At 42.0% G+C, this 27,898-nt stretch overlaps 3 protein-coding genes across 3 annotated transcripts; 2 read left to right on the top strand and 1 right to left on the bottom strand.

Moving 5' to 3' along the window:
- Positions 1–1,528: 1,528 nt before the first annotated feature.
- On the bottom strand, positions 1,529–17,978 carry LOC121800575 (harpin HrpN-like). The gene is made up of 2 exons (XM_042200122.1): positions 17,443–17,978; positions 1,529–1,697 (listed from the first exon to the last, which is right to left on the bottom strand). Exons 1-2 carry the CDS (start codon positions 17,976–17,978, stop codon positions 1,529–1,531), a joined length of 705 nt encoding a protein of 234 aa, XP_042056056.1.
- A 2,976-nt stretch (positions 17,979–20,954) lies between these two features.
- LOC121800574 (probable inactive poly [ADP-ribose] polymerase SRO2) lies at positions 20,955–21,449 on the top strand. Its single transcript, XM_042200121.1, has one exon. It carries the CDS (start codon positions 20,955–20,957, stop codon positions 21,447–21,449), a length of 495 nt encoding a protein of 164 aa, XP_042056055.1.
- LOC121800350 (probable inactive poly [ADP-ribose] polymerase SRO2) lies at positions 20,974–22,250 on the top strand. Its single transcript, XM_042199923.1, has 4 exons — positions 20,974–21,408; positions 21,489–21,727; positions 21,785–21,909; positions 21,972–22,250. The coding sequence occupies exons 2-4, from the start codon at positions 21,493–21,495 to the stop codon at positions 22,074–22,076; spliced, it is 465 nt and encodes a 154-aa protein (XP_042055857.1). The 5' UTR covers positions 20,974–21,408; positions 21,489–21,492; the 3' UTR covers positions 22,077–22,250.
- Positions 22,251–27,898: the final 5,648 nt, after the last annotated feature.

Below are 27,898 nucleotides of genomic sequence, written 5' to 3'. Positions count from 1 at the left end.
TTGTTTCAAAACGAGACTTATATTTTGTGGGGAATAATTTTGTGATACTAATTGTCAATTTAATATCTAATATTAAAATCTTAAACAATTACTGGGCGCCGCCTACCCAGACATAGTATAACACGGACTACAAATACTGGGCGCCGCCTACCCAGACATAGTATAACACGGACTACAAATACTGGGCGCCGCCTACCCAGACATAGTATAACACGGACTACACATACTGGGCGCCGCCTACCCAGACAATAAAACGGTCTCTAACTACTATAGTTAAAATAAATAAGCATAAATCAAATAGCATGCTTATCACATAAGATATCAAAGAATGCTCAACAAATAAAATCAAATTTTATTCTCTAATTAAATATGGATTTAATTATATTAATTCTAAATTAATATAATTATACATGTTTAATATTAATTCCAAATCAATATCAAATGTGGTGATCGAAATTATGATTTACTAGCCAAATTAATAAATCAGTAATTGAGATTTTACTATTAGTTAAAGAAACTTGGAGCCAAAGAAAGATCCAATCTTAAAATCGAGTCAAAAGAAACTCGCGGCCATGCCGCTTCTTAGCCGACTCTCTGTTGCCCAGCAATGCTCCGGGTAACATCCGTTAATCTCCTACTGTCAGTCGCCATCTTCACAAGCAATAAGCATAAACACCGACGCCGGTGGAGTGAAAAACGGCGTATTTCGAGCAGGAGATTTAAACCCGAATTCAAAACCTTCTCGTTTTTATTTCTTTCGAAAAATTGAAAACTGATTTGAGGTTAAAGTCTCAAATATGCTTTGAAATAAAACAATATTTATTGTCTGCACCATTTTGGAACAAGAAGCTGAATCTAATTCAAAACTAATTTAAAATTAGTTTCTGAAAACAGTTCAAAACTTTCGACTCATAGATGTAGAAAATTCCTAAAATAAAAGAAAAATCGGAAAGCAAGGATGTATGTGTGATTTTTTTGTATACTCCATTTATCAGCTTGCTTCCAAAACCGCCTTATTTATAAATCTTCAAACTAACTTATAACTGCCCCTTTCCATTCAAATCTGATTTGTGTGAGATGGAGCGGGAACCGCAGATTTCTATGACGGTGGACGAATACGACGCCGCCACGGATTCCGACTGCGAAACGTCGTCCGCACCCAATTGGGAGATTTCGCGACGAACGGGATGGAGAGGGTGGAAGTGGATGAGGCCAAGTACGGCGAGGTTGAGAGGATGTTTAGGGATGGAATGGGGGGAGCTCTCAGCCAGGATGTTAATGTGGTTGCTCTACACAAGCCTTCTTACTCCACCCTCGCGGGCCATGCCAGGCTCGAAGCTTTCCGCCTCTCTCTACTCTAATGCGGTGGCGGCGATGCTAATATTGTGTATGCTTGGTACGGCGGTGCGCGGGATGAGATCTTGGGGATTGTCACTCATAGATTTGGGAGGTGTGGCGATTTTGAAGACCGCATTTCCAACGGCTTTGGGGTTTATTTATTTTCCGGTTGAATGGTGACTCACTCGCATTACCTTATCTCAATTTCAATTTCAAATTCAAAAATTGTGATGTTTGGCAGCGCGCTGTGGGCACCTGCTGCTCTGCCGCGTGATATTGGGGAACACAGAGAAGATCGCGGCTGGATCGCGGCAAGCTCCACACATTTCGACTCTGGAGTCGACAATGTCATCCCACCTCTACAATACACAATTTGGGGTGCTTATATGAATTCACACATTCTCCCAAACTTCATCTTCAGCTTCACTGCCCCTTCTTTAACAGGCAATTACTATCACTGCCCCTTCAGCTTCATCCGACGACAAGATTGAGGACTTTAGCTGGGTACCAGGTCATGCTTTCATTGCGAAGAATGTGCATATTTCGTCCGAGTTATATAAAGGTTTTTCCTACACTTTCTTCATTTTGGATTTTGTGTTTTTAATTCTTCTTCACTGATGGGGTACGTACTAAACAAGCCCAATAGCAGTGACGGCCCATCAGCCCAAAGCCCAAGGAAGAGTATCAGTTCGGCATTACCAAAGAGTTCGGCCCCAGCCGCATTACCAAAGAGTTCGGTCCCAGCCTACAGCTCGGTAAAAGCCGACCAATCAAGCTCTACTCTCAGATCGGCAAAAGCTGCTCGGCAATAGTTCAGAAGTTCGGTCTCAGTATTCGACCGAACTGGGAGATAGTGGACTCATGCAGAACCTCCACGACCTCCACTACACGATCTATTTAGTGGTGTCAACTCATGCAGGGTCTCATGCAGGATAGCGGACCAAACAAAGAGATAGTGGACCCATGCAGGATCTCATGACCTCCACGACATCCACTACCTAGTTAGTGGTGATGCAAGCCACGACCTAGTTAGTGGTGATGCAAGCCACGATCTTAGTTCAATGTATAAATAGAACTTAGATCAGATAGAGGGGGGGCGCTAGACATCAAATAACATATAGCAAGTCTGTATTTGTAAGCTGTAAACCAGATCAAGCAATATAATCTTGCCCTCCTTTCTTCCCGTGGATGTAGATTTACTTCAGTAAATCGAACCACGTAATTCCTTGTGTCGTGATCTATATTCATTACCTGCATTTACTATCATCAAAAATTCGCCCAACCATCACTGGCGCCTAGCAATACAATCTTGCCCTCTTTCTTCCCGTGGATGTAGATTTACTTCAGTAAATCGAACCACGTAATTCCTTGTGTCGTGATCTATATTCATTACCTGCATTTACTATCATCAAAAATTCGCCCAACCATCACTGGCGCCGTCTGTGGGAAACAGAGAACCAAATTTGTGATAAAGCGAATTTTTGACCCTTTTTCCACCCCAAAAAAAAAAAATGCATACCAGATCACATAACACCCATAATACCGTTCGTGATAACCCTGAGGAAGCTAGTCCAGCCCGCAGGTCTGGAAAACAGCCTCGGGAGAAATCTACTTCCAGTTCTCACGGAGAAGGAACAAGCCGCTCAAAGACTCATCGCACCGAGTCTTCCCAGCAGCCCGATTTGAACGAGGCTGTCAAATTGTTTTTGGCCGAGAAGCAGGAAGAGTTCTTAATTTTCCTGCAAAAGAGCCAAAAGCCGGAGACGAAAACGGTGGATTCTCCCTCCTCATCCAGACATGAAAGTCACTACCGCAGTAGTGCTGTGTCTTCCAGGAAGAAGAATCCTCAACCCCGACATGTTCTTGTTCCTCCTCGGTACCGGAATCACAGGAGAACTCCATCTCCTCCATACCGAAGAGATGTCGGGTTCGCCATGTACGGAGCATTGAAGACTCCGTTCTCGGACGATATCACCCGAACTCCCTTGCCACAGAACTACCGAACTCCGTCGATGACTTATGACGGGTTAGAGAATCCTCATGACTTCCTGGGACGCTATCAGTATAACATGGCGAACCAGGGTCTCAATGAGGTCCATATGTGCAAGCTGTTTCCCGAGCTGCTTATCGGGAACGCAAGAAGGTGGTTCGATAGCCTCCCCCAAGGCAGCATTAGATCTTACCGAGATCTAATGGATGCTTTCCACAGGAGGTTCTTTCAGAAAGCGGAAGCCCGAATCACTTCGGCTCAGCTGCTTTCTATACGTCAAAGTCGCGACGAAAAGATCAGCAACTTTATGACGAGATTCCACAAGGAATGCCTACAAGTAGATGATCTCAATGATCTACTTGTCATTTCGGCATTCCAAAATGGAATCCTGCCCGGAGCTCTCTACAGAAAGCTCGTGGAATGCAGTCCGCAAACAGCTCAAGAGATGTGGGACATTGCGGACCAGTTCTCTCGTGCCGATGAGGCAGACCGTCGCAAACGGTCTTTAGACAGCTCATCCCGAGGAGACAGGAGGAAGCCCGATCATAGCGATCAGGGACATCCTCGCCGAACTCCTTTTGGCGATCAGGGACATCCTCGCCGAACTCCTTTTGAAAGGATTCAAAGGGCTCCGGTGCAAGACCGATTGGGGCCACGTCTCAATCCTGAGAAGCCGCCCGCTCAGTTCGTACCATTGAACAAGTCGAGAGCGGAAATTTTCGAACTGCATTCCGATATGTTCGAAAAACCAAAGCGGATGACGAAATCGGCCGCGCGTCGACCTCAGGATCAATATTGCTCCTTCCATCAAGACCACGGTCACGATACCGAGGAGTGCCGACATTTGGCTGCAGGTATTGATGCTCTTGTGAAAGCAGGGACGTTAAAAAAATACCAAAGCAAGCAGCCGAAAAAGAACAAAAAGCAGAGAGGTGCGAACTGCGCTCCTCAGGATCCGAAAAAGCAACAGGACCCCGAAGACGATGACGAGCTGCAATATGATGGAGTAATCCTGACTATTGATGCTCTCCCTGCCGGGAAGACTAAATCGTCCCTGAAGTCAGAGCGCAGAGGCTTCAATCGAGAGGAGCCAACGCATAAAAGGCTGAAGCAGGACGAAGTGATTACATTTTCAGATGCAGATCCCGTCCCGGCCATCTCTCCTCATCAAGACGCTATTGTCATCCAAGCCGGAGTGGCAAACAAACTGATCCACAGAGTGTTTGTGGATACCGGAGCGTCAGTCAGCATTCTTTTTAAAGAATGTTTCGATAAACTAGAAGTGGATCCAGCTCGGCTCAGTCCGGCTCCACTTCCTCTGAAAAGTTTCGCCCAGGAGGACACCCGCCCTGAAGGTATTATCAGCCTTCCGATCACGGTGGGAAAAGCGCCTACAAGCTCCAGTACGATGATCGAGTTCTTTGTGGTAAAAGCTCGGTCCCCGTACAACATCATCTTGGGAAGAGACTGGCTCAACGCAGTTCGGGCCGTTTGCTCTACTTATCACCTCACCATCAAGATTCCCACTAAAGGTGGGATAGCGGTCATCCGAGGTGATCAAAAGAGAGCAAAAGAGTGTCTGCAGATTGCGCTTAAAAGTGCCGAGCAATCAGATCGGCATCATCAAGCATAGCAATCACAGCAACCGGAGTCAGAGGCAAGCGAAATGACCGAAGTCACACCAGAGTCGAACTCAATGACCGTTCAGTTATACGAAGATGATCCATCCAGAACGGTCAAGATCGGTTTCGCGGGAACGCCCCTACTCCGGGAAAAGACCATCCAGCTCCTCAAGGAGTACAAAGATGTCTTTGCATGGTCTCCGTTGGACATGACCGGAGTGCCCCCTGAGGTAATCACTCATCGGTTAAATATTGATCCTTCAGTCCGGCCTATAAAACAGAAGCAAAGACTCTTTGCGGCAGAAAGAAATCAAGTCATCCATGACGAAGTCCGCCAATTACTGAAAGCGGATGTATTATTCGAGGTGAAATATCCTTCTTGGGTGGCCAATCCTGTGATGATCAAGAAAAAAGAAGGAGGATGGCGGATGTGCATAGATTTTACCGATCTAAACCAGCACTGTCCTAAAGATTGCTATCCCCTTCCGAACATAGATAAAAAAGTAGAAGCTTTGATCGGCTTCGAAATTTTCTGTTTTCTTGATTTATACAAAGGCTACCACCAAGTTTTAATGGATGAGAATGATGCTTCAAAAACGGCTTTCATTACTGACTTCGGCATCTTTGCTTATAAAAAGATGCCATTCGGTTTAAAGAATGCCGGAGCCACATATCAAAGGATGGTAGATAAGCTCTTTCGGCATTTGATCGGAAAAGAGGTTGAAGTGTATGTTGACGACATAGTCGTCAAAAGCAGAAGCACTTCGGAGTACGAAGACAACCTCAAATCCACCCTCGACGTGCTCAAAAAAGCCAACCTCAAACTCAATCCCCAAAAATGTACCTTTTTGGTAGATTCGGGAAAGTTTCTGGGTTGTTGGGTTTCAAGGGACGGACTCAAGGCAAATCCCTCAAAAGTTCAAGTTGTTCAGAACATGGCGATGCCGAAGTCCATACATGATGTGCAAAGACTAACTGGATGTCTAGCCGCACTGAATAGATTCCTTTCCCAAGCAGCCGAAAAGCAACTACCGTTCTTCAAAGTGTTGAAAAAGGCACCAAAGTTTGAGTGGGGAGCCGAGCAGAAAAAGGCTTTTGACGAGCTCAAAAGTTATTTAGCCAAGCTTCCAATTCTCTCTGCTCCAACAGATGCCGAAGTGATATTCTTATACTTAGCGGCATCAGATCAAACCATTAGCGCGGTGCTTGTACGAGAAGAAGGCCTAAAGCAGCTTCCCATCTACTTTACAAGCCGAGCATTAAGAGGTCCAGAAACAAGGTATCAACCTCTGGAAAAAATTGCTCTGGCGTTAGTAAATGCAGCAAGGAGACTGCGGCCATACTTCTATGCTCACAAGGTATGCGTCTTAACCGATCTGCCACTTCGGCAAGTTTTGACCAAGCCAGAAGCATCAGGCAGAATCGCCAAATGGGCCATAGAGTTGGGAGAACACTCAATAGAATATCTACCTCGGAAAGCCATCAAGGGACAAGCCTTGGCAGATTTTCTTGCAGAAGCAAAGTTCGATCAAGCAATCCCTGTTATTGCCGAACAGAAAAATCCTGCCAATGACGAACTAACACAGCCCCAAGAATCCGAAGTAGAACCGCCGGACTGCTGGAGTGGATTCGTAGATGGAGCTTCGAATAAGACGGGAAGTGGAGCTGGTATTCTACTTATCGCTCCCGACGGACACGAGGTAACTTATTCACTTCGGTTCTTATTCCCAACTACTAATAACGAAGCCGAATACGAAGCCCTCCTTGCCGGACTTCAATTAGCGCAAAGTCTATTTGTCAAATCTCTCAAAATCCATTGTGATTCACAAGTCATAGTGAATCACATGCTGGGTACAAGTGAAGCCCGAGATGAGAGGATGAAAAAATACTTGGACAAAGCGCAAAGCATTAGCCGAAGTTTCTCTTATTTTCGGATAATCCGTATTCCCAGAGCGGAAAACAGCCGAGCAGATACTTTAAGTAAGTTGGCCTCATATCCGAGCTCAAAGGTGGAGGAATTACTACACCGAAGCATTGATGAAGCTGAGGTACATTCAGTAACCAGCTCGCCGAACTGGATGACGCCGATCTTACAGTATCTAGATCAAGGACAACTGCCCGAGGATAAGAGAGAAGCTCGGAAAATCACATGCCGAGCACTTCGGTATGAACTTCATAAAGGAGTCCTATACAGAAAGTCCTACCTTCAACCGTTATTGCGATGTGTAGGACCAGAAGAGACGGACTACATCCTTAGAGAAGTTCATGAAGGATCTTGCGGTAGCCACATCGGAGCTAGAGCTTTAGCTAAAAAAGTTCTGAGATGGGGATATTATTGGCCAACTTTGGTACAAGAAGCAGTGCAGCTCGTCAAGACATGTACGAAGTGCCAAATTCATGCAAATATCCCAAGGATGCCGCAGACCGATCTATGTGCTATGCAAAGCCCTTGGCCTTTTATGCAATGGGGCATAGACATAGTAGGACCACTACCACAAGCTCCTCGGCAAATGAAATTCCTTATCGTTGCCGTGGATTACTTCACGAAGTGGGTGGAGGCTGAACCATTAGCTACGATAACGAGCTCGAAGGCATTGGATTTCGTCTGGAAGAACATAGTGTGCCGATTTGGCATACCCCACATCCTCATTTCGGATAATGGGACTCAGTTCACCGACAAGACATTCAAGAATTGGTGCCAAGAGCTGAATATTCAACAACGGTTCACTTCGGTCTCCCACCCACAAGCAAACGGACAAACGGAGGTAACAAACCGTATCTTGGTGAAAGGGTTAAAAGCTCGGTTAGAACAAGCCAAAGGACAATGGGTAGAAAATCTCCCTCAAGTCCTATGGTCCTACCGAACTACACCCAAAACCTCCAACGGTGAAACTCCGTACAGTCTGGTGTACGGCACTGAAGCCGTGATTCCGGTTGAGATCGGCGTACCCAGTCCCCGAACTCTAAATTTCTCCTCAGAAATGAATGATGACGGACTAAGAGCCGAACTAGATCTGGCCGAAGAAAGAAGAGAATTGGCCTGCATAAAAGCAGCCAAGTACAAGGAGCAAGTAGCCCGGTATTATAACCAAAGGGTGAAAAAGCTGCAATTTCAAGTGGGAGATCTCGTCTTGAGAAACAATGAAGTAAGCCGAGCAGAAAAGCTGGGCAAACTCGAACCCACATGGGAAGGTCCATATCGGGTGTCAGAAGTCCTCGGCAAAGGGTCTTACAAATTGACTCACATGTCAGGAGAACAAGTACCCCGAACATGGTACATTTCCAACCTCAAGAAGTTCCATTTGTAAGAGACAGTCCGGTCAGTCAGTCTTGTGTCTAGTTCGGTCCTAGGGGTATGTGCTTTCTTTGTTTTTTACTTGTTTTTCATGTTTGTCTATGTGCGTTTTGTTCGTCTATGTGCGTTTTGTTTGTCTATATGCGTTTTGTCTGTCTATGTGCGTGTCGTCTCTTACAAATGTTACTGAGGTATCTTGTTCTTCGAAGGCTGATCCCCTTTTTAGAACATATATAAGCCAACGATTGTGAGTCCAAGCTTCTAAGGAGGATACAAGACCACAATTCAGCTTAAGAAACAAGCAGTTCGTCTGAAACGAACTGCAACAAAGGGAAAGTCCGATCCACGCGATAAAACTCGCCGAACTAGGACAAGGGAAAGTCCGATCCACGCGATAAAACTCGCCGAATTAGGACAAGGGAAAGTCCGATCCCCAAATTAGGACAAGGGAAAGTCCGATCCGAGCGATAAAACTCGCCAAATTAGGACACAAGCTTAGTCCGGTCAAAGAAATTTACTTCATAAGACCAAAGACGAGTCCGGTCAAAGAAGTTTACTTCATAAGACCAAAGACGAGTCCGGTCAAAGAAGTTTATTTCATAGGACCGAGGACCAAGTCCGGTCAAAGAAGTTTACTTCATAAGACCGAGGACGAGCACGATGAAATTTTTTCGCTGAGCTGTAAATACGCAGTGATAGAAGCGAAATGAAGATTTCATTTATTAAAACTTGTTCGGCATACAACTCCGCTGCCCTACGAGAAGGCGTTACGCTATTACAAAGGACTATTCTACTGTCCCTGGTTGCTAAAGTTGAGCCATCTATTCACAAAATCCTCGTGAAGCCGAGTTCGGGCGTTCCGGGCAGCTGAAGAATAAGCAGGTCGACGAGATGCTCTGATCGACCTACCGCCTCTTCCTTGAGTCCGGGAAGTACTGGCACCTCGGCGGCGAAGAGTCTCTTCACGAAGCATTTGTTGATCTTGCTCACTCATAATCACAGCTCCTCTACGAACTTCAGTCCGTCCTTGTCTTGACGTTTCCGGTTGCTCCTGAGTCCGTTCTCGTCTTGACGTTTCCGGTTGCTCTTGAGTTCGTTGCTGATTTGGAGTAGGATTTTGAGCAAGTGGATCAGAGGTTTGAGCTGGAGTATGAGCATCTGTTGGCGGGAAATGCCTAAGGAATCTCTCGATTGAAGGACGCCGGGAAAGAACGATGTCGTACCGAGAAGCCCAGCGCCGCAATGATTTCACAACTTGTTGGCAAGCCGAGCTCTCCAGCGCATTGTTCCTCCGGAGTACATGATATTCCTCCCACAGTTCGTCAACTCGTTCCTGAACTTCAGAGATGGTCATTCCCCCGCGCCTGCTGATGAAATCCTCATACGCAGTCCTCTCAGCGACAGCAGTATTCAGTTCGGCCTCCAGATCTTTCTTTTCGGACTCTAAGTCCTTATTGTCGGCCTCCAGCTTCACTAAACAAGCCAAGAGTTCGTCATTCTTCATCTGGTCAGCTATGGCTTTTTTCTCAGCTTCGTCTAAAGCGGAAGAGTACAGCCGCTTCCAGTGAAGTACCTCCAGCTCCTTAAGAGTTAAGAATACAAAGCAGCCTATGTCAGTTCGGCATTTCAGTTTACTGAGCAGGTAGTAAACCACAACAGGAGTAAAAGAGAGTACGAAAAGCTATACGAAGACACAAGTGCAGAAAGAAGAATTTTTTCATTCATAAGAAAAAAAATTTTTACACAAGGAGGGCTTCAAGGCCATTTTACAACAAGGAAGAAACTAAACTAAGAGAAGGGAGACGAAATCATACTCCGCCAGCTTCGTCTCCGGCTCCTCGGTGAGGTTCAGCTTCCTTCTCCTTGTCTGCATCAGCTTCAGCCTTGGCCTCCCTGCTCCCCCCAGCCTGCTCGGTGCCCCCATCACCGATCAGCAGCACCTCTTGCTCGGCCTGCCTGTCTCCGGTCTGCCGATCGAGCTGCTCGGTCTCACCCTCTCCGTGGAAAATTGGAGCGGGTGAAACTGGCCCTAAGGAGGCAAAGATAGCCTCCATATTCTCGTCCCGGTCAGCTCGGCAACTACGAACTCGGTCAGCAGAAAGCAAGACCGAGGACGAAGCAAGCTCCTCAAGGAGCGGCAGACTCTGGAGACGAGCTGCTATCTCTCGGCCGTACAGCGGCAGGACGACTTCGGGCCCCTGCTCGGCATTATCGGTCATCAGTTTCAGCAGATCACCGACAAAGGCCGAAAATTGATTGCTCAGAAAGAGTTTCTCCGCGAAAGCACGGAGAACCTCCCCTTGGGCAACCACGGCGGCAGCATCCCTCCGTTTCGTCTGCTCTCGCTGGATGACGAGCTGGTTTTTGGCAAACTGGGCTTCATCCTGGGCCGAGATCCTAGCAGCTCTGGCCTTCTCAAAGTCTGCCTTAGCCTGTTCGGCCTGGTGACGAGCAGCCGCCAACTTCCTCTGCATCTCAGCATAATCGTTGGACGCTTTGGAGAGTTCAACGGCGACGAGCTTGGAGAGCATATCGTTCCTCTGAAAATGGAAAAAAGAAAAAGTCAACCGAGGGGCCACAAAAAATACAGGAAAAAGCAAGGCCAGAAAATCAAGAAGAGAATTCACCTCGGCGAAGTCCGTGGGCCATAAAAATGGCTCACAGATATGTTCCGAAGGAGGCGCCAAGACCACGTCTTTCTCTGGCGCTCTTGGGGGCTTCTGGGTCTTCCCCTTCCCCTTTGCCGAAGTGGGACTCCGGCTTTTTTGGATCCGAAGAAGAGGTCTTTTGCCTCTTCGGATTCTTCTCGGCATCAGGCGCCGAGCTGGTAGCCTTCTGTTTCTCCGACTCCTTAAGCTCGGAGGATTTGCGGCTAATCTTATTTAGCAAGTTCACTGCCAAAAAGCAAGAAAGCAAGGTTAGTTTTCGCCACAAAAGCAGTAAGGCACAAAAAAGAAGTCCTCACCCTCAGTCTCTTCGTCCGAAGACGAGGGAGTCGAACACGAAGTCGCCCTTGACGAGCTCAGACTCCAGGTACTGCTTCCTAATCATAGGAATCTTATTGAGCTCGCCCTCGAGCTCGTTCAACGGTTCTAACCGAGGATGAGGAATCACGGACTTCGGCCCTCTCCAGGGAAAGCCCGGAGCCGCTGTCCTATTATAAAAAAAGAAGCGATGTTGCCACTTTGGCCACTTGGTTTTGCAGAAGGCCCTAAAGGGCTGTAAAGGGATCAAGTAAAACCAAGATCCCTTCCTCTTAAACTGGAAGAAATTAAGGATTGCCCTCAGAGACAGATCCTTATCTAGCCTACGCAGTTCGGCAGCAAAGGCCGATAAGTGCCTCCAAGAGTTCGGAGTCACCTGACCTAAAGGGAGTTGAAAAAAATCTAGCAGCTCTACAAAGCAGGGGGAAGAGGGAAACGAAGCCCGCATTCCAAGCCGGCTTCATAAACGGTGGCGTAACCCTCCGGCGGCGAGTCAGCCCTATGAAGGTCGTCGGGAATCGCAACCTTCCCCCCAGGAAAAAAATATTTTTCGTGTAAGGATATCACAGTATCCTTACTCAAGATGCTGTGAAAATACTCTACGGTCTTCTCCCCGGATTCTTTCCGGCTAGAAGACCCCTTACCCCCTTTTCCTACCGCTACCTGACTCAGAAGAAGAAGAAGAAGACATGGTTCTTACTCTTTGAAAGTCTGAAGAAATTCTGAAGAAATTCTTGAAAGTGGAAGGAAATTTTTACGCAAAAGAGAGAGAGAATGCAGAAGAAGCAATAGCAAAAGTGTTCAAATGATGAAGAAAGGACGTATTTATCAGATTCGGAGAAGATTTCAAAATCATCGCACCGTTTCGAATCCCACCTTTTCAGGATTCAACGGCCGGATTTTACTGTCGCATTTAATGCAGTCACGCGCAAGGCACGTCCCCTGACGTCAGCCTCCCCCGTACCTTTATCCAGAATGCCGAAGTGACTCGCTTCGCCGAAGTGATTCACTTCGCTTTCGGGGGGGGTAGTGATGGGGTACGTACTAAACAAGCCCAATAGCAGTGACGGCCCATCAGCCCAAAGCCCAAGGAAGGAGTATCAGTTCGGCATTACCAAAGAGTTCGGCCCCAGCCGCATTACCAAAGAGTTCGGTCCCAGCCTACAGCTCGGTAAAAGCCGACCAATCAAGCTCTACTCTCAGATCGGCAAAAGCTGCTCGGCAATAGTTCAGAAGTTCGGTCTCAGTATTCGACCGAACTGGGAGATAGTGGACTCATGCAGAACCTCCACGACCTCCACTACACGATCTATTTAGTGGTGTCAACTCATGCAGGGTCTCATGCAGGATAGCGGACCAAACAAAGAGATAGTGGATCCATGCAGGATCTCATGACCTCCACGACATCCACTACCTAGTTAGTGGTGATGCAAGCCACGACCTAGTTAGTGGTGATGCAAGCCACGATCTTAGTTCAATGTATAAATAGAACTTAGATCAGATAGAGGGGGGGCGCTAGACATCAAATAACATATAGCAAGTCTGTATTTGTAAGCTGTAAACCAGATCAAGCAATACAATCTTGCCCTCCTTTCTTCCCGTGGATGTAGATTTACTTCAGTAAATCGAACCACGTAATTCCTTGTGTCGTGATCTATATTCATTACCTGCATTTACTATCATCAAAAATTCGCCCAACCATCACTGGCGCCTAGCAATACAATCTTGCCCTCCTTTCTTCCCGTGGATGTAGATTTACTTCAGTAAATCGAACCACGTAATTCCTTGTGTCGTGATCTATATTCATTACCTGCATTTACTATCATCAAAAATTCGCCCAACCATCATTCACATTTATCTTTATTTGATTGTTGCAGAGATTTGTTTGATGTGCCACTGTATTAGTTCGGATAGAGAAGGGGCGGTGTAGTCAACTGTTTTCTATTTTTTTAATCAAATATCTGTAATTGTATATAATTAGACTTTTTCGAAATTTTATATACGTTTAGAGCATCAGCAATGAAGGCGTCAAAACCGCGACGCCGATTTTTCGCCGACGCCGGTTCTGACGCCGAACCATTGCGACCGGCGTCGGCGAAATCGGCGTCAACTTCGGCGTGGCCATGCCGATTCGTGTGATGACGCCGGTTCTAACGCCGATCCTCACAGCGCCATTGTAGGCCCCGGATCGGCGTCAGACCGGCGTCAGATTTTAATTTTTAATTTTTTTTTCGAAAACACTATATATACGCGCTTAGAACGTCATTTTCATTCGCACCACTTGTTTTAACAAGTACTTTTTTAATTATTGTACTTTTTTTAAAATTATTGTAGTTTTTAAAAAATTAATGTACTTTTTAAATTTTAATAGTATTATTCGAATTTCCCGTATTTATTTCGTAAATTAAATTACGTATGTTGATACGATTGTAAATTAAATTATATAATTGTTATTAGTGATGTGGATAGGTAGTGGGGAGGCTATGTGAGGGCTATTTGATGTCCAGTTGATGTGGCAAGCTGATGTGACATGAGAATTTTAGTGCTGATCATGTGGCAGTGTGAAGGCTATATGAGAGCTATGTGAAGTCTAGTCTTATTGTGGATGCTCTTACCTTTGTTCTTGATTCAGTATTTGAGAGGCCTATCCAATCATTCAAACAGCTCATAATTTTTTCATTACAACACTTATTTTGTTTAAATGCGTCTTTATTTAAACGGATGTATGTATGCCCTGCTATCCGTGAACAGTCAGGTTATTATAGTAATATATTCCGTTTAAAATTATAAGTGCAAATTCTTCATTTCGGTTCGTTCATAGTTAGTAATATATTCCGTTTAAATAAGTTCTACATTTCACTAACTCATTTCACATTTTCACTCAAATTTTATTAGGTAAAAACTATTACTCCTAATATATTAGTACTTAAAATAGATTATACATTCCACTATTTTTTCACACATTTTTTTATACTCCCTCTAATAGGGACCTGATATTCTATTTTATTACGGAAGAGAGCTGATATTCTCTCCGTATATTTATTTAGTTTATTTATGTTTTAGTATTATTTAGTTATTATGATTTTATTTACTTTCCCTAGTAGTTAGGATTTGATTTGCTTTGTTTTACTTTCCTAGTTTATAGGAGATGTTTTTGTACCACACATATTATAAATATGTTTGAAGTCTTTCAATATTATTAAGCAGAATGAATTAAATTAATATTTATCATTCTCTCCCTACTGTTCTCCCTCTTGGAGAAACTGATTTCTCTCTAATCTCTATCAATTCACGCCTCTTTCTCTCAAATACCTCTTTTGATAGGTGAAAGCCTATCAAATTGATGCTTTAATTAGGTTCTCATCCTCCTATTGATTCATACCACTATGTCCGTCTTGCTGTCAAACTCTCCTCCATACACTCCTCCTCGGTTTTCTGGTGTTAACCATGTAAGATGGATTTTGGATATTCAGGAATGTTTTGATTACCACTTGTTCTCTGATGATGACCGTCTGTTTTTAGTGAGGTTATTTTATGACCATCCAGCATCCGTATGACTCCACGAGTATCGATGCTCGAATCCTGATTGTTCATGGCAAGAATTTCTATATGCTATTTATCATAATTTTGATGAGGATGCCATTTATTTCGCCGAGACGAATAAACTTCTCAACAAAATATTGGAGTCAGTTGCATATTTAGCAAAAAAAAGAGGCCATGGCTAAAAAGGAGGCCATATCTGATTCTATTGTCGAGACTATTGCAACAAACGACGATGAGTCAACGGCAAATGTCAGGTCTGATCCATCATCGAAGAGATAGTAAAAATTGATGACGAATCGCCTCAAAAGCTGGATGAGCCAACGGTTTTGGTAGAAACCAAACTTCCTCCGAAATCCCATAGTCCAAAAATCATTGTTGTCATCATTGGTTATGTTGTTGAAGTCCCGAAAGAGATCTCATGTCCAAAGACGGTTTCTCCATCACTCGTTGCGGTCCCAAACGATACAATTTTGTTTGCAGACGAAGATCCAAACAAACATATTGACAACAAGATAGAAGATTATTTTTCTGACTTCCACCTTGAGGGCAAGGTGGTTTTCAACGGTGGGGGAGTTGATAGGGACCTGATATTCTATTTTATTTCGGAAGGGGGCTGATATTCTCTCTGTATATTTATTTAGTTTATTTTATGTTTTAGTATTATTTAGTTATTATGATTTTATTTACTTTCCCTAGTCGTTAGGATTTGTTTTGCTTTGATTTGTTTTCCTAGTTTATAGGAGATCTTTCTGTACTACACATATTTAATGGAGTCTTTCAATATTATTAAGCAAAATGAGTTAAATTAATATTTATTATTCTCTCCCTACGGTTCTCCCTCTTAGAAAAATCGATTTCTCTCTAATCTCTGTCAATTCACGTCTCTTTCTCTCAAATACCTCTTTTGATAGGTGAAAGTCTATCACCCTCCGTCCTAAAGAAGATGATCCCTTCCTTGCAGGGACGGATCCACCTTAATATAAGGTGGGGCAAATGCCCCTCCTCAAATATTTTTACTATATGCTATTTTGTCAATTTTGTAATTTTTTTTTTGAAATTTCTTTATATTTGCCCCTTCTCAAATTCTAAATTTCCAATACATATAATTTTGCCCCCGTTCATTTATATTCCTGGATCCGTCCCTGCTTCCTTGGGCGGCACGAGAATTTACGCAACTATGTTTTGTATGTGAAGTGGGGAGAGTAAAGTAAGAGAGAATGAATAAGGTAGAGAAAATGTGTTTCTATTTTTAATAAAGGGTCATCTTGATTGAGACAAATCAAAAGAGAAAGTGAATCATTTTTTATAGAACAAAGAGAATATTTTTTAAAACTCAGTTATGAACTTAATTAAAAATAAGAGAGTAATAGAATATTGATTTCATATAAGTATATTTATTCGATTATTGAACAAGAAGCCATAAAAATGAATATGGCCTATATTTGTCGAATAGGTTCATTTCAAAATTGAGATACTATTTTGGTCATTAGTGAACAGTGAGACATCATTAATAAATGGTTGGCCTATATTTAATTATTGAGTACTTTTGATTTATAATTTGAGATATATTTTCAAGATTTATGTATTTACAGTACAAAATCTAAAATTGTAAAAGTATGATTAAAAGCTCATGTATTTAATAACAAGAAAAAATTTATGCGATCTACTTTATCTTCGTCGTTCCAACTTCCAATGAAGAATGTATATAAAATAAAAATATTCATATCGGGATTGCAGCAGTAGCTCTGATTTATTAGGGTGTCCACCACAAGCGGACGCCCCCAATAGCCATGCCCCAATTTTTGTTCATAGCTCCAGTTTTTTTCAATAGCCACAGTTTTTTTCCATAGCCCTAAAATTTTATTTCCGCCATTATAGTGGACACTTCTAATAACCCTCAACTTTTATAATCAATTTTCATTTTAAAATATTTTTAGTTTCAATAAGTATAATTAAAATCATTGCAATGTAAAATTATAAATAATTAGAAAATGAGGTAATTGGACCGAATATTCGTTGTATTGTAAAAGGGTAAAATTATACATCGAATATTTAAAATAAAATACAACTAAAAACTCCGCCACCGTCTACTCGGTGTCGGAGTCAGCTTCCTCGTCTTCTTCTTCTTCTTCTTCTTCTTCTTCTTCTTCTTCTTCTTCTCCCCCTCCTCCTCCCTCGCTGCTGCCGGTCGCATTTTCCCCAGGAGCATCATCAGCCAACCTTAGCCGACTCTCAATCCGAGTGATGAGCTTCCTATAGACGTTCCTGACGTACGGGTCAGATTCTGATGCGTATTTGCTGCATACGTCTTGCAGTTGATGTTGTTGCATCAACTGCACATCTATGTTATCCCTCAAGACCTCGTGGGGACCTTGCATCATGTGCTGTGGGATTGGGGCGGGCTGGGGGATGCGAGATCCAGACGCGGCCGACGATAGGCGGGAGGCACTTCTAGCCCCTCTGACGCTGCGGATAGAGGTCTGTTGTCCCGGGGGCCGTCCTCGCCTAGTGTGTGTAGCGGCTGACTCTTCGACTTGCTCGTCGGGCTGCTGGAACGAGTGCGAGCCGCTTCCGCTGCTGTAGTCCCTGGCAAGGTTGTGACTTGTACGCTTCGGCCCAGGAGCTGTGTTGACTTTCGGACAATCCGCGAGGACTAGATACTCCTCCCACAGTGTGAACTTCGGCCAGCCCTCCGTGTTGTATTGGCCCATCGACAGGGCCTTCACGTCTGTATCGCTTCGGCCACTCTCAGCGTGGAGAAGGTTGTTCTGGTATATGGACGTGAACCGCTTGGTAGCCCGCAGAATCCTACCCCACTTTTTTCGGAGCTGTTCCGGGTCGCGCTTATCGGCGCCGTCGGGTTTGAACTCATCGTATGCCATCATGACGCGCCTCCATAAGCTCCCCTCGGGCTGATCGGTGCCCACCATGGGGACTGATGTGATGGCATCCCACGCCCTTGCCACGGCAATGCTCTCCGATTTGGTGTAGAGCTTGCCCCCGTTGGAGCCAGAGCCACCGCTACCGCCGACGCCACTGCCCTCGCCACCACCACTGCCGACGCCGCTGCCCAAGCCGCCACCGACGCCGCTGCCCAAGCCGCCCCTACCGCCACCGCCGCCGGCCCCGCTAGAGCCTCGGGCCGGAACCGAAGTTTCCACCCGTGCTGCCGGCGTATCCGGGACGCCGGAACTGAGCAGACCCATCATAGTATCCAGTGCGTCTTGATCTGCTTCGGTGAAAGGAGATTGGCTGGATTGGAAGGGGGACTCCGGACGCGGCTGGTTAAGCGCGTCGAGGTTGGGTCTGTTATCTTCAAATGCGGAGCGACTCAGATTCCGCTGAAAAGGTGGGGGCGTTGGAGAAGACCTCCACGACTGAGATGGAGGTAGGTTTGGACTCGATGCCCACGGCGGGGAAGATTCACTCCAAATCCACTGCTGGGACGGAGACCCGTCATATCCCGACGGCTGAGAAGGATAGCCACCATATCCCGATGGCTGTGAAGGACAGCCGGCCGACGGCTGTGAAGGATTGCCGCCATAGCCCGATTCCTGTGAGCCGGGTGATGTGTCGTCTCCACCGTGCATTTTTAGAGAGTGAAAGTGTAGATAGTGAATGGAGGGATTGTGTGAAAATGGTGAGAAAATAGGTGGTGGAGAGTGGTATTTATAGAGGTAATTAAAAAAAATTAAAAATTTGACCGAAGACCGCCCGGCGCGTCCTCGCCCTCATTTCGCCTATCCATCGTCCGCCGCCCCCCATTTCCTCGTCCGCCCCGGGGGCTGACATTTCCTTCACTATAAACCGCCCCGGGACCGCCCCCGCCTTGGCTATAGGCGCGGCGGTCCCATAGTGGATGCTCTTAGCGCATCAATAATTGTCCTTTAATACTCCTAGTACGTAATAAAAATAGCAGTTTAGATGTACACGCATGACGCATGTTTCCAAAATTCCTCTGGAAAATATATATATATATATATATATCTCGGAAAAGAGAGGATGCGATGCGATGCGTGTGTGGATTACGTATATAAATCACCTTCCTAAACCGCCTTATTTAGGCCATTCACAATAGGAATAGCCCAGCAATAGCCTAGCCATAGCCTAGCCACTGCCACATCATCAAAACAAGCAAATAGCCCAGCCATAGCCTAGCCACATAATATCCACATCACTATTAACAAATATATACAAAATGAAATAATTAACAATCACACAATATGCGAAATTTAATTTACGAGACATATACGGGAAAAAGTTTAATAATACTATTAAAATTTAAAAAAGTACAATAATTTAAAAAAGTACATTAATTTTTAAAAAAAATACATTAATAAAAAAGAGTGACAATTCACTCCTCGTCTCCGTCGTCGTCGCCTCCGTCGCTGTCGCCTCCGTCGCCACCATCGCCGCCACCGGTCTCCCTCCGTATAGCCTCCAACTCGTCCTGCAGGCTCATGAGCAAGGTTTGAAGCACGCTCTTCTCCACGGGATCCGTCGCCACCCGCCATTCGGCCATCGTCTTGATCAACTGAGCGCGCGTTTGGGCGCGAGCGAAGAATTTGAGCTCCTGGGTGGATTGGCCAAGGGGGGATGCCGACTGGACCTCCTGGGAAGCCCCGGCGTTCCCTCTCGCCGCCTGCTGAGCGCGCTTGCGCCCAATCGGGCGAGGTCGGCCACCGACCGAACGCGGCGTGGGGAACTCCTGCGTCGTCTCGGGGAGGTCGTGGGAACCTCCGCTGCTGCCGCTGTAATCGCCGGTGTAGTTCAGTCGTTGCTTCTTCGGCCAGCCAGAGTCGACACCTACTCGGAACTTCTCGGACTCGCTCAGTACAAGATAGCAGTTCCAGTATGTGAAGTCCTTGTATAAACCCTTCAGTGGGAAGGCTTTCTCCGCTATTCTCCTGCAGTCATCCTCCGTTTGGCCACTGCTCATCATGCAGAGTGCGTTGGTATACAAACTCGAAAATCGGGAGACCGCCGCCCTGATTCGGTTCCAGCCCTTCAGGCAATCCTCCCCGTTGCGGGGCCTCCCCTCCGGGCAAAATCTCTGGTAGGCTGCTGCTATCTTGCCCCACATGTTGACGATCCTTTGCTCGTTCGAAACGAGAGGATCGTCGCAAACACTCACCCACGCCTTGCTGAGCGCGACGTTCTCGTCGTCCGTCCACCTCCTCCGTACCTCCTCCTCACCCGGCTGCGACGACTCGCCGACCTTCTTCTTGCCCTTCTTCTTTGGGGCGCCACGCCCCGGCACTGCCCCCCCTTGAACTAGAGTCTCCGGAGCTCCGAGAGTATCAAACCCCAACTCATCTAAGGAGAAACTATCAAACCCCAAGGGTGTTTGGGTCGATGTGTGCGAAGACCCAGTCTAAAAATCAAAACTGGGGCGATAGACATTCCCCGCCGTCGCCGGGGACCCCCCAGGAGTCCCCTGTGTAGCCGGTACGACCCCCGGAGTCCCCTGTGTAGCCGGTACGACCCCCGGAGTCCACTGTGTCGCCGGTGCTCCCCCGGGCATCATCTGCAATCCCGGGTACCCACCCCGGTATCGGCGGAAACCCCCCCGGCGGACTCCCCCCATTGGGGCCCCCGGGCATCATCTGCTGCCACGGGTACATGTTGTAGTACCCGGGCACCTGACCCCATCCACTTCCCACAGGGATCGTCGGAGTTTGTGACCCGCTACTCCCGGAACTAGGCTCGTTGTTGAGATCCATTTCCCGTTGTTGATCTTGAACAGAAATTAAGATAGAGAGAGTACTCGTTAAAACAAGTAGTGCGAATGAAAATGACGAGCAAAGTGCGTATATATAGTGTTTCGGAAAAAAAAAAAAAATTTTCGCGCTAGGCGGTGCGCTGGGCGATCCGGGCGCTGCAATAGCGCCGAACGGACCGCCCAGCCGACCGCCCAGCGCCACATAACCGCCCAGCGCTGCGCGGTTTCTCTCTCCACTCAACCGCTGGGCGGCTGCAATATACCGTCCAGCGAACCGCCCAGCGCCGGCGCTCGGCTGGGCGGTCGCTGGGCGCCTATTGTGGATGGTCTTATGAATCTTCAACGTTCAAACTTTCTTATAACGCCCTTTTCATTCTGCCTTGTCCCCTAAGTTTGTTTCCCACTCTTTTTATGCTCACAAATACTTGCATAATTCAAATCTGATCTGTCATTTTGTGAGATGGAGCAGGAACCGCGGATTTCTATGACGGTGGAAGATTACGACACCGCCATGGATTCCGACTGCGAATCGTCGGTTGTCCCCCAATTCAGAGATTTCGCGAGGAACGGGATGGTGAGGGTGGGAGTGGATCAAGCCAAGTACGTCGTGGTTGAGAAGATGTTTAGGGCTGGACTGGGGGTTCTCGGCGAGGGACTTAATGTGGTTGCTCTTCACATGAATTCTTCCTCCAGCATCGCGAGGCACGCCAGGCTTGAAGCTTTCCGCCTCTACTCCCGCGCGGTGGCGGTGAATCGCGGGGGCGATGCCAATATTAGGTTTGCTTGGTACGGCGGTGCGCGGGATGAGATTTTGGGGATTGTTACTCATGGATTTGGGAGGTGTAGCGATTTTGAAGACCGCGTTTCCAACGGCATTGGGGTTTATTTATCCCCCGCGAATTTTCCGATTGATGGTGACTCACGTTATCTTATTTCCCCTTTTATTCAACATTAATGATTTCAATTTGAATTAAAAAGTGGTGATGTTTGGCAGCGCAATGAGGGTGAAGGAAGAAGAATTTGGAGTGAAGCACCTGCTGCTCTGCCGCGTGATATTGGGGAACACAGAGAAGATCGCGGCTGGATCGCGCCAATTCCAGCCAAGCTCCACCGATTTCGACTCCGGAGTCGACAATCCATTATCACCTTTACAATACACAATTTGGAGTGCATACATGAATTCCCACATTTTCCCAATCTTCATCATCAGCTTCACTGCCCCTTCTTTAACAGGTAATTTATTACTACTATTTGTTTCTTGCCTGAATTATTATTAACTGCTTTCTGCAGTTTGTAGAACAAGTAAATTCCCCAATTCACCAGGCGTGGAGTTTTCAGTGCTCATGAACGTGCTTTCCCGGTTCCTCAACCCTTCACAGATGACCTTGATTCTGAAATGTTACAACGAGTTTCAGGTATGCATTCTCGGTTTTTGATATGAACAGTGTGGTTTTGTAATTTTTGAAGTTATTTACAGGAGAAGAAGATTGGTAGGCCTCATCTGATCACAAGATGGAGGAGTTTGGTTGGGGACAAGGTGTTACTCTTAGCGATAAGAATGTGCGGAATTCGTCCGACCTAAAGTTTGGATAGACGGTGCAGTTTTGGGCACTTTGTAAATCACTTTTTTATATCCAGGATTCTATAAGTTTTGGGCCTCAACAGATTTTGTTTCTATATTTGTCTATCTAGATTGTACACAATGTTTAGGCTTAGGACTGATTTTTTTTCTTTAATTTCCTTTGTTATTCGCGAACCAACTTGTGTTACTTACTAATACCAAAACATACCCTCAAGGATTAGATTGATTTTTTTTCTTATTTTCCTTTATTATCAGCGAACCAACATGTTTTTACTAATAACACAACTTTTAGTTTGCAAAGATTTTAAGCTTTTTTCAAAAAAAAAATGAGGCTAAGGATCTATTCATTTGTTTTGTTGTTATAATATATTTATATGTATTTATCTTTTTTTAAGCTCTTTAACTTGTTAGACACAATGTACTATTAATATTATATCCATAAACGTACATGAATTTTTTATACCTATATAATCAGAATTTTTTCGATATTTTATAATTTATATGTGTTAATCTTTTTTTAAATACTCCAATCTGAAATTGTTCATATATAATTACTCTTTTTCAAAATTTTATAATTTATATACATTTATCTTTATTCTTGATGATTTTGAATAATGGCCAGAAAAACGAATATGGCCTATATTTGTCGAATGGGATCATTAAAAATTGTATGAGTATTTTGGTCATCAGAGATTCAGAATCCAAATTTAGAAAATTAATATGGTTGGGCTGCCTTTGATTTATTTTCTCTTCTAAAAAGCCCATCAACAATCAATTTTTATTTTCAATAGTCTCAATAAAATATAAGCATTTATTATCCCAGTAAATTTCTGCCAACTCTGAAAGTTGATACTTTTGTCATAGCAGATTAATATTATATGGTGACCTTTTATTTTATTCATTACAGAAGCCGTGTATATTAATATGTAGCTATAAATTCAACGTCAGCTTCGACTAAGTATTAAGTAATGATGTGTGGATAATTAGTGGATTAGTCATAAGACTAAGTCTATCATTTATCTTGGTAAGCAAGAAGATTATGACCTCGAAGGCATCGAAACGCGTATATAAAAATAATTAAACACCTAAAGATTTCGAAAAACCAGTTTACGCATTTTGGCCTTTTGGGGTTTCAGAAGAAAAACAGAATTATAGATAGTTTTAGATATATGAAATGTGTTTCAAGACATGGGTGGGAACGTGGGTTGTTACTAGTTAACTAAATTTAAGGGAAAACGCAAACCACTAAAGTCTTCGCAATAAAAGATCTAAACATGCCAAAGTGTATAAAAGTAGGCAGAATAGCAATATAACTACAATAGGCATAGGAAAAGGTTCATTGAATTAATTTCCCAAAATACAAAAGAGAGAAATAAATTCATTGAACACATATGTTGTTTAACGGGTCCATATAAGCATATACAACGTGACTATCATTTTGGAGCAACGCCAAAAGTAATCGAAGCATTGATCACTTGAATTTGGGGCAAGAAACTCACTCGATAAATTATTAGGAAAATGGGCTGGAGTATGTAAAGTTAAGTTAGATATCCTAAATTTCAGAAAAGGACTAAAAATCTTATAGTACCATACTAGAGCCTTTTTAAAATTTATTTTTTCTACTAACTTTCAACTTTTCATATAATATCATGAATTAAATAGTATTTATTTTTTTCCACCAGCAACAAAATCCAACTACATTAAAAGAAAATAGATAACTATATCTGGTTATTAGGGACTTTATAGTCACATCACTGTCATTTTTCAGTGATAACCATACCTTATGTGATGTAATAACAACTGAAATGTACTTGAATTTTGTCGTTGGTGGAAAGAATTAAATAATTATTCAAATCCGTGATATTATATGTCAACCTTAAAGTTTGTGGGAATTTTTTTTTTTTAAAGTTTCATGATATTAGGTGTCAATATAAAATTTTTTATGATATTTGATCAAATTTTGGTAAACCTAGCAATTAAAAAAACAACTTTAAAAAATCATAATATTTTAATTTATTCACAATTATTTCAAGATGAATTTATGATGAAATTGTATCTGATATGACAGTCTAAAAAATTGTACGTGAACAACACTACCAACTTATTAAATAATGTGGCATATACATAGAGAAAACGGCATTGTTTGGCTAAAAATCCATAATTGAGAGCAAATAAAAAATTCATAATTTTTGCCTGATTTTTAAGATTGTAGACCATAATTAATTTGATAAAATTTCATTGTTTCCATGGTAATTTTCCATTTAAGAAAATAATATGAAACCAAGTTGGGAGTATTATGTTCGAAATAAATTATATGCAGCTACAATTAGACATGCATAAATTAATAATTATGGTCAAATACTATTTAATTATTTTATATAACTTATAATTTATTAATAACATAAATTTTTAATTTACAAAGTTGAAACTTAAAAAGAATTATAAAAAGGCGTGGGTATAATGTGAGGAAATAAGGCTGGAAATTGTAAAATAATATTAAAAAAAGAAAAACGAGTAGTCAAAGTCAAGCAAGTTGACATGTGAAAAACACGGCATATAATTGGGTGCACATCAACTAGTTCGAAAGTGGATTTGTAGCACAACTGCTGCTTGTAATTATCAATTAATATTACAACATTTCATCAATTAAATGATTCAACTGTACATCTAATCTACTCAGTTGACCTGAGAATATATACTCCTACAATTGTTCTCCCACTTAATTTTTCTGTGATTTTGTTGGAAAAGTTGACTTATATACATTTAATTGAAGAATATTAGTATATTATAGTAAGAGTTTAATTGCAGTGCAAATAGAATTGAGTACATATAATTAGTCAATAGCATTTGTGGATCAATTGAGGTGTCGTTAGGTTTATCAGATAAAATAATACTAATATAGTATAATTTAGGATTGAATTGTGATATTATTTTAGTTAAAGTGGGTATAGTATAATTAATTATCACATGATTATCCACTACATATTTAATCCCGAGACATAATCTTACTAATCGGACAGCCCCTGAATGTCTAAGGGCCAACTCTAAGTAGTCTCAAGACATGTAAATTAAGATTGTAATACAAAATTATAAATATAAGTAAGATAAAGAGAAAAATATGTTCAACATTATTAGAGAGATAGATTTATAAGAAATAGATTATGAGACATTTTTATAGACAACATAAAATAAAAAAATAAGACTATTAATTATGATAAGAGTAATAGCATTCATTATTATAATATCTGGTCCTTATATTAAAACATTATAAATTTATTTTTTTGTTGGGGAATTTATAAATGGAGTATCATTTTATTCCTCTTGAATTTGACACAAATATTGGAACGTGGTATTCTACGTTTGAATTTAATAACTTAATCCTAGGGAATAATTTTAGAATATTTAGTTATAATCAATCTCTTTTAATTAAAATAATATTACAATTTAATTATAGATAGATAATTAAATGATAGTGAGTTATGGCAACCACGGCACCTAAATGAATCATATAATGTGAAAAATTGATTTTGAAATTAAAATGTGATTAAACAAATGTATTTGAACGATGCAAGCTTAGTTAACATTATCGAACTGTTTGAGGGCGTCACTTCATATCAAATCATAGTTATGGTATGTTCTTCAATAATTATTATTATCGGAATCGTATTTATTTTACATGTGATTATTTGAAAATATTACTTATGCATTTCCTATTTTAGGCAATGGATTTGTAGTGTAGTGTTCCATCATGGACAATTGGACATGGCTTTATTTACCCTCAAAATATCTGCAATAGTAAATGCATAGATTAGTAAATGCCCACGTATCCTTTTGCCGATTTATTGCAATTTTGTTGCCCTATACTATAAACACAATCCCTACAACCTTAACTTTAATTTAATTCCATACACACATTTTGCAGATGTAATAACTTAATTATTATGAGGCAAAACTCCATGCATCCAGAATTTCAGATGTCCGGATATTCTAATTATAATTTATAAGTACTTGATTCTAATTGAATTCAGTTTGTTTATAAATTAATTACAAATTGATGAATCCAAATTAGACTAATTAGGCACACAAGTGATTGCCTTCAAATTTCAATGTAAAACTGGTATGATATCTTATTCATCAAAAAGAACTCATACCCACAAGATCGGAAAATCATCTAGAACATATATAGAAGAAAACTCAATATAATTTGTATTCAATAATATTTATATTGATTAGTTTTTTTGAAGAAATTTATATTGATTAGTTAGGCGGTATATATGTTGGTATCTAGGATTATGACGCGTGTGACCACCCAAATTCTATAAACTTATGCACAACAAATTTTGAAACTTTTGTCATAAAAAACAGTGCATATGTATCGTGGTAAGTATTTATTGCGTACATCGATCATATCCATTATAAATCATTAGTAAAATTAAAGAGAAATGTTCAAATCTTAGTAAGAATACTCGCAACTCTTATGCTGAATTGAGAAATAGTATAATTACAAAGACTTAGAAAAATACGAATATAAAGAAATAATTATAAAGTACTTATAAAATACGAGTATAAAGAAAAGGTTCAAACATCAAATCGATGATATAGGTACTTGAAATCTGTATAACGACGACAACAGGAAAAGCATTTTAATAATTGTAGATTTGTAGGGGCTATATATTATAAAATCAATAAGTTACTTTCTTTGCGCTTGATTAATTTTCTCCATTTTAAATTTCGTTTCTTTTACAGTCACTGAATTTCATTTATACTTAAATGGTATTCAGTGACACGGTGTACGTATTTATTTATACTATAATGGTATTTAATGACACGTGTACGTAGAATTTTATTGCATCAAGTGTAATCGTCATGGAGTTCATAAATGCTTATTTGCAAATTCAATTGTATTGCAAGTATCTCCAAATGAGTTCATAAGACATAAATGCACATTGCAATTCAAGTATAATGATTTCATGAAGAAGTTGCCATAATATCTTTTAATGATTTCACACATATTAAACAAAATATTCATAATTTTTATAGGTAAATAAATTTAAATTTAAAGACTGAAAAACTCACACATCAACCTTTCCAATACTTAACCAACTTACAAATATAAATAATTACCATTTCAATATTCAATCTTTGGGGAATAGTAGCATTTAGAAACATCAACAGTGTTAATGTGTATTAGGAAAAATCTGTTAGGCTTAGTGAAAGCGGCGTAAAATAGTTGTAAAGATTATGTTATAACAGTACATTAGATTTGTTTGAAAATCGCGATATAGCGGCGAAATCCAAATGATGTGTACAACGTTAAGAGAAGTGTTTTGAATTTTATTTTCTCTATATGGTAAGTTAAATACAGCTTATCCATACAAAATAATCGTATATCCATAGTAGTTGGAAGAACACATATTACTCCCTCCCTTTAAAAAAAAAATACTTAACACTTTTAAAGTGACACATATTTTAATATAAAATTGATACAGTAAAAAAATATTTTAGTAAAAAATGAGTTCTATCTTATAAAAAACAATTCCTAAAATTAAAAAAAAATTATTTATAAAAAACTGATCAATATGAAAATTAAAAATAAAAGAAATATATAATTTTTTAAATGAGTATAAATAACAGGAAAAATTTTCTTATACAGATTGTCCATAACACAGAACAATAAATCCAAAAAGAAATACCCACTACTTACCAAAATTTTAGACCGATGATATGTTTCTAATTTATCTCCTTTTTTTTTAATTTTATTTAATTCGCTAAGTAAATACAGGAAGCACAATCACGAGAATGATTTGAACACAAGGAGTAAA

This window comes from Salvia splendens, chromosome 4 (assembly GCF_004379255.2).
Source record: "Salvia splendens isolate huo1 chromosome 4, SspV2, whole genome shotgun sequence".
NCBI classification, from domain to species: domain Eukaryota; kingdom Viridiplantae; phylum Streptophyta; class Magnoliopsida; order Lamiales; family Lamiaceae; genus Salvia; species Salvia splendens.
Note: the sequence above shows the minus strand (reverse complement) of the source record. Positions and strands in the feature narration are given on the sequence as shown.

Bases quoted from the DNA above. Each gene is read 5' to 3' on its own strand.
- LOC121800350 (XM_042199923.1), top strand. From the start codon at position 21,493: ATGAGGGTGAAGGAAGAAGAATTTGGAGTGAAGCACCTGCTGCTCTGC. The intron at 21,728-21,784 runs GTAATTTATTAC...TGCTTTCTGCAG, and splicing joins CACTGCCCCTTCTTTAACAG to TTTGTAGAACAAGTAAATTC. The intron at 21,910-21,971 runs GTATGCATTCTC...AGTTATTTACAG, and splicing joins AATGTTACAACGAGTTTCAG to GAGAAGAAGATTGGTAGGCC.
- LOC121800574 (XM_042200121.1), top strand. From the start codon at position 20,955: ATGGAGCAGGAACCGCGGATTTCTATGACGGTGGAAGATTACGACACC.
- LOC121800575 (XM_042200122.1), bottom strand. From the start codon at position 17,978: ATGGGTCTGCTCAGTTCCGGCGTCCCGGATACGCCGGCAGCACGGGTG. The intron at 1,698-17,442 runs GTGGGAGGAGTA...TGTGTATTGTAG, and splicing joins GGCTGGCCGAAGTTCACACT to AGGTGGGATGACATTGTCGA.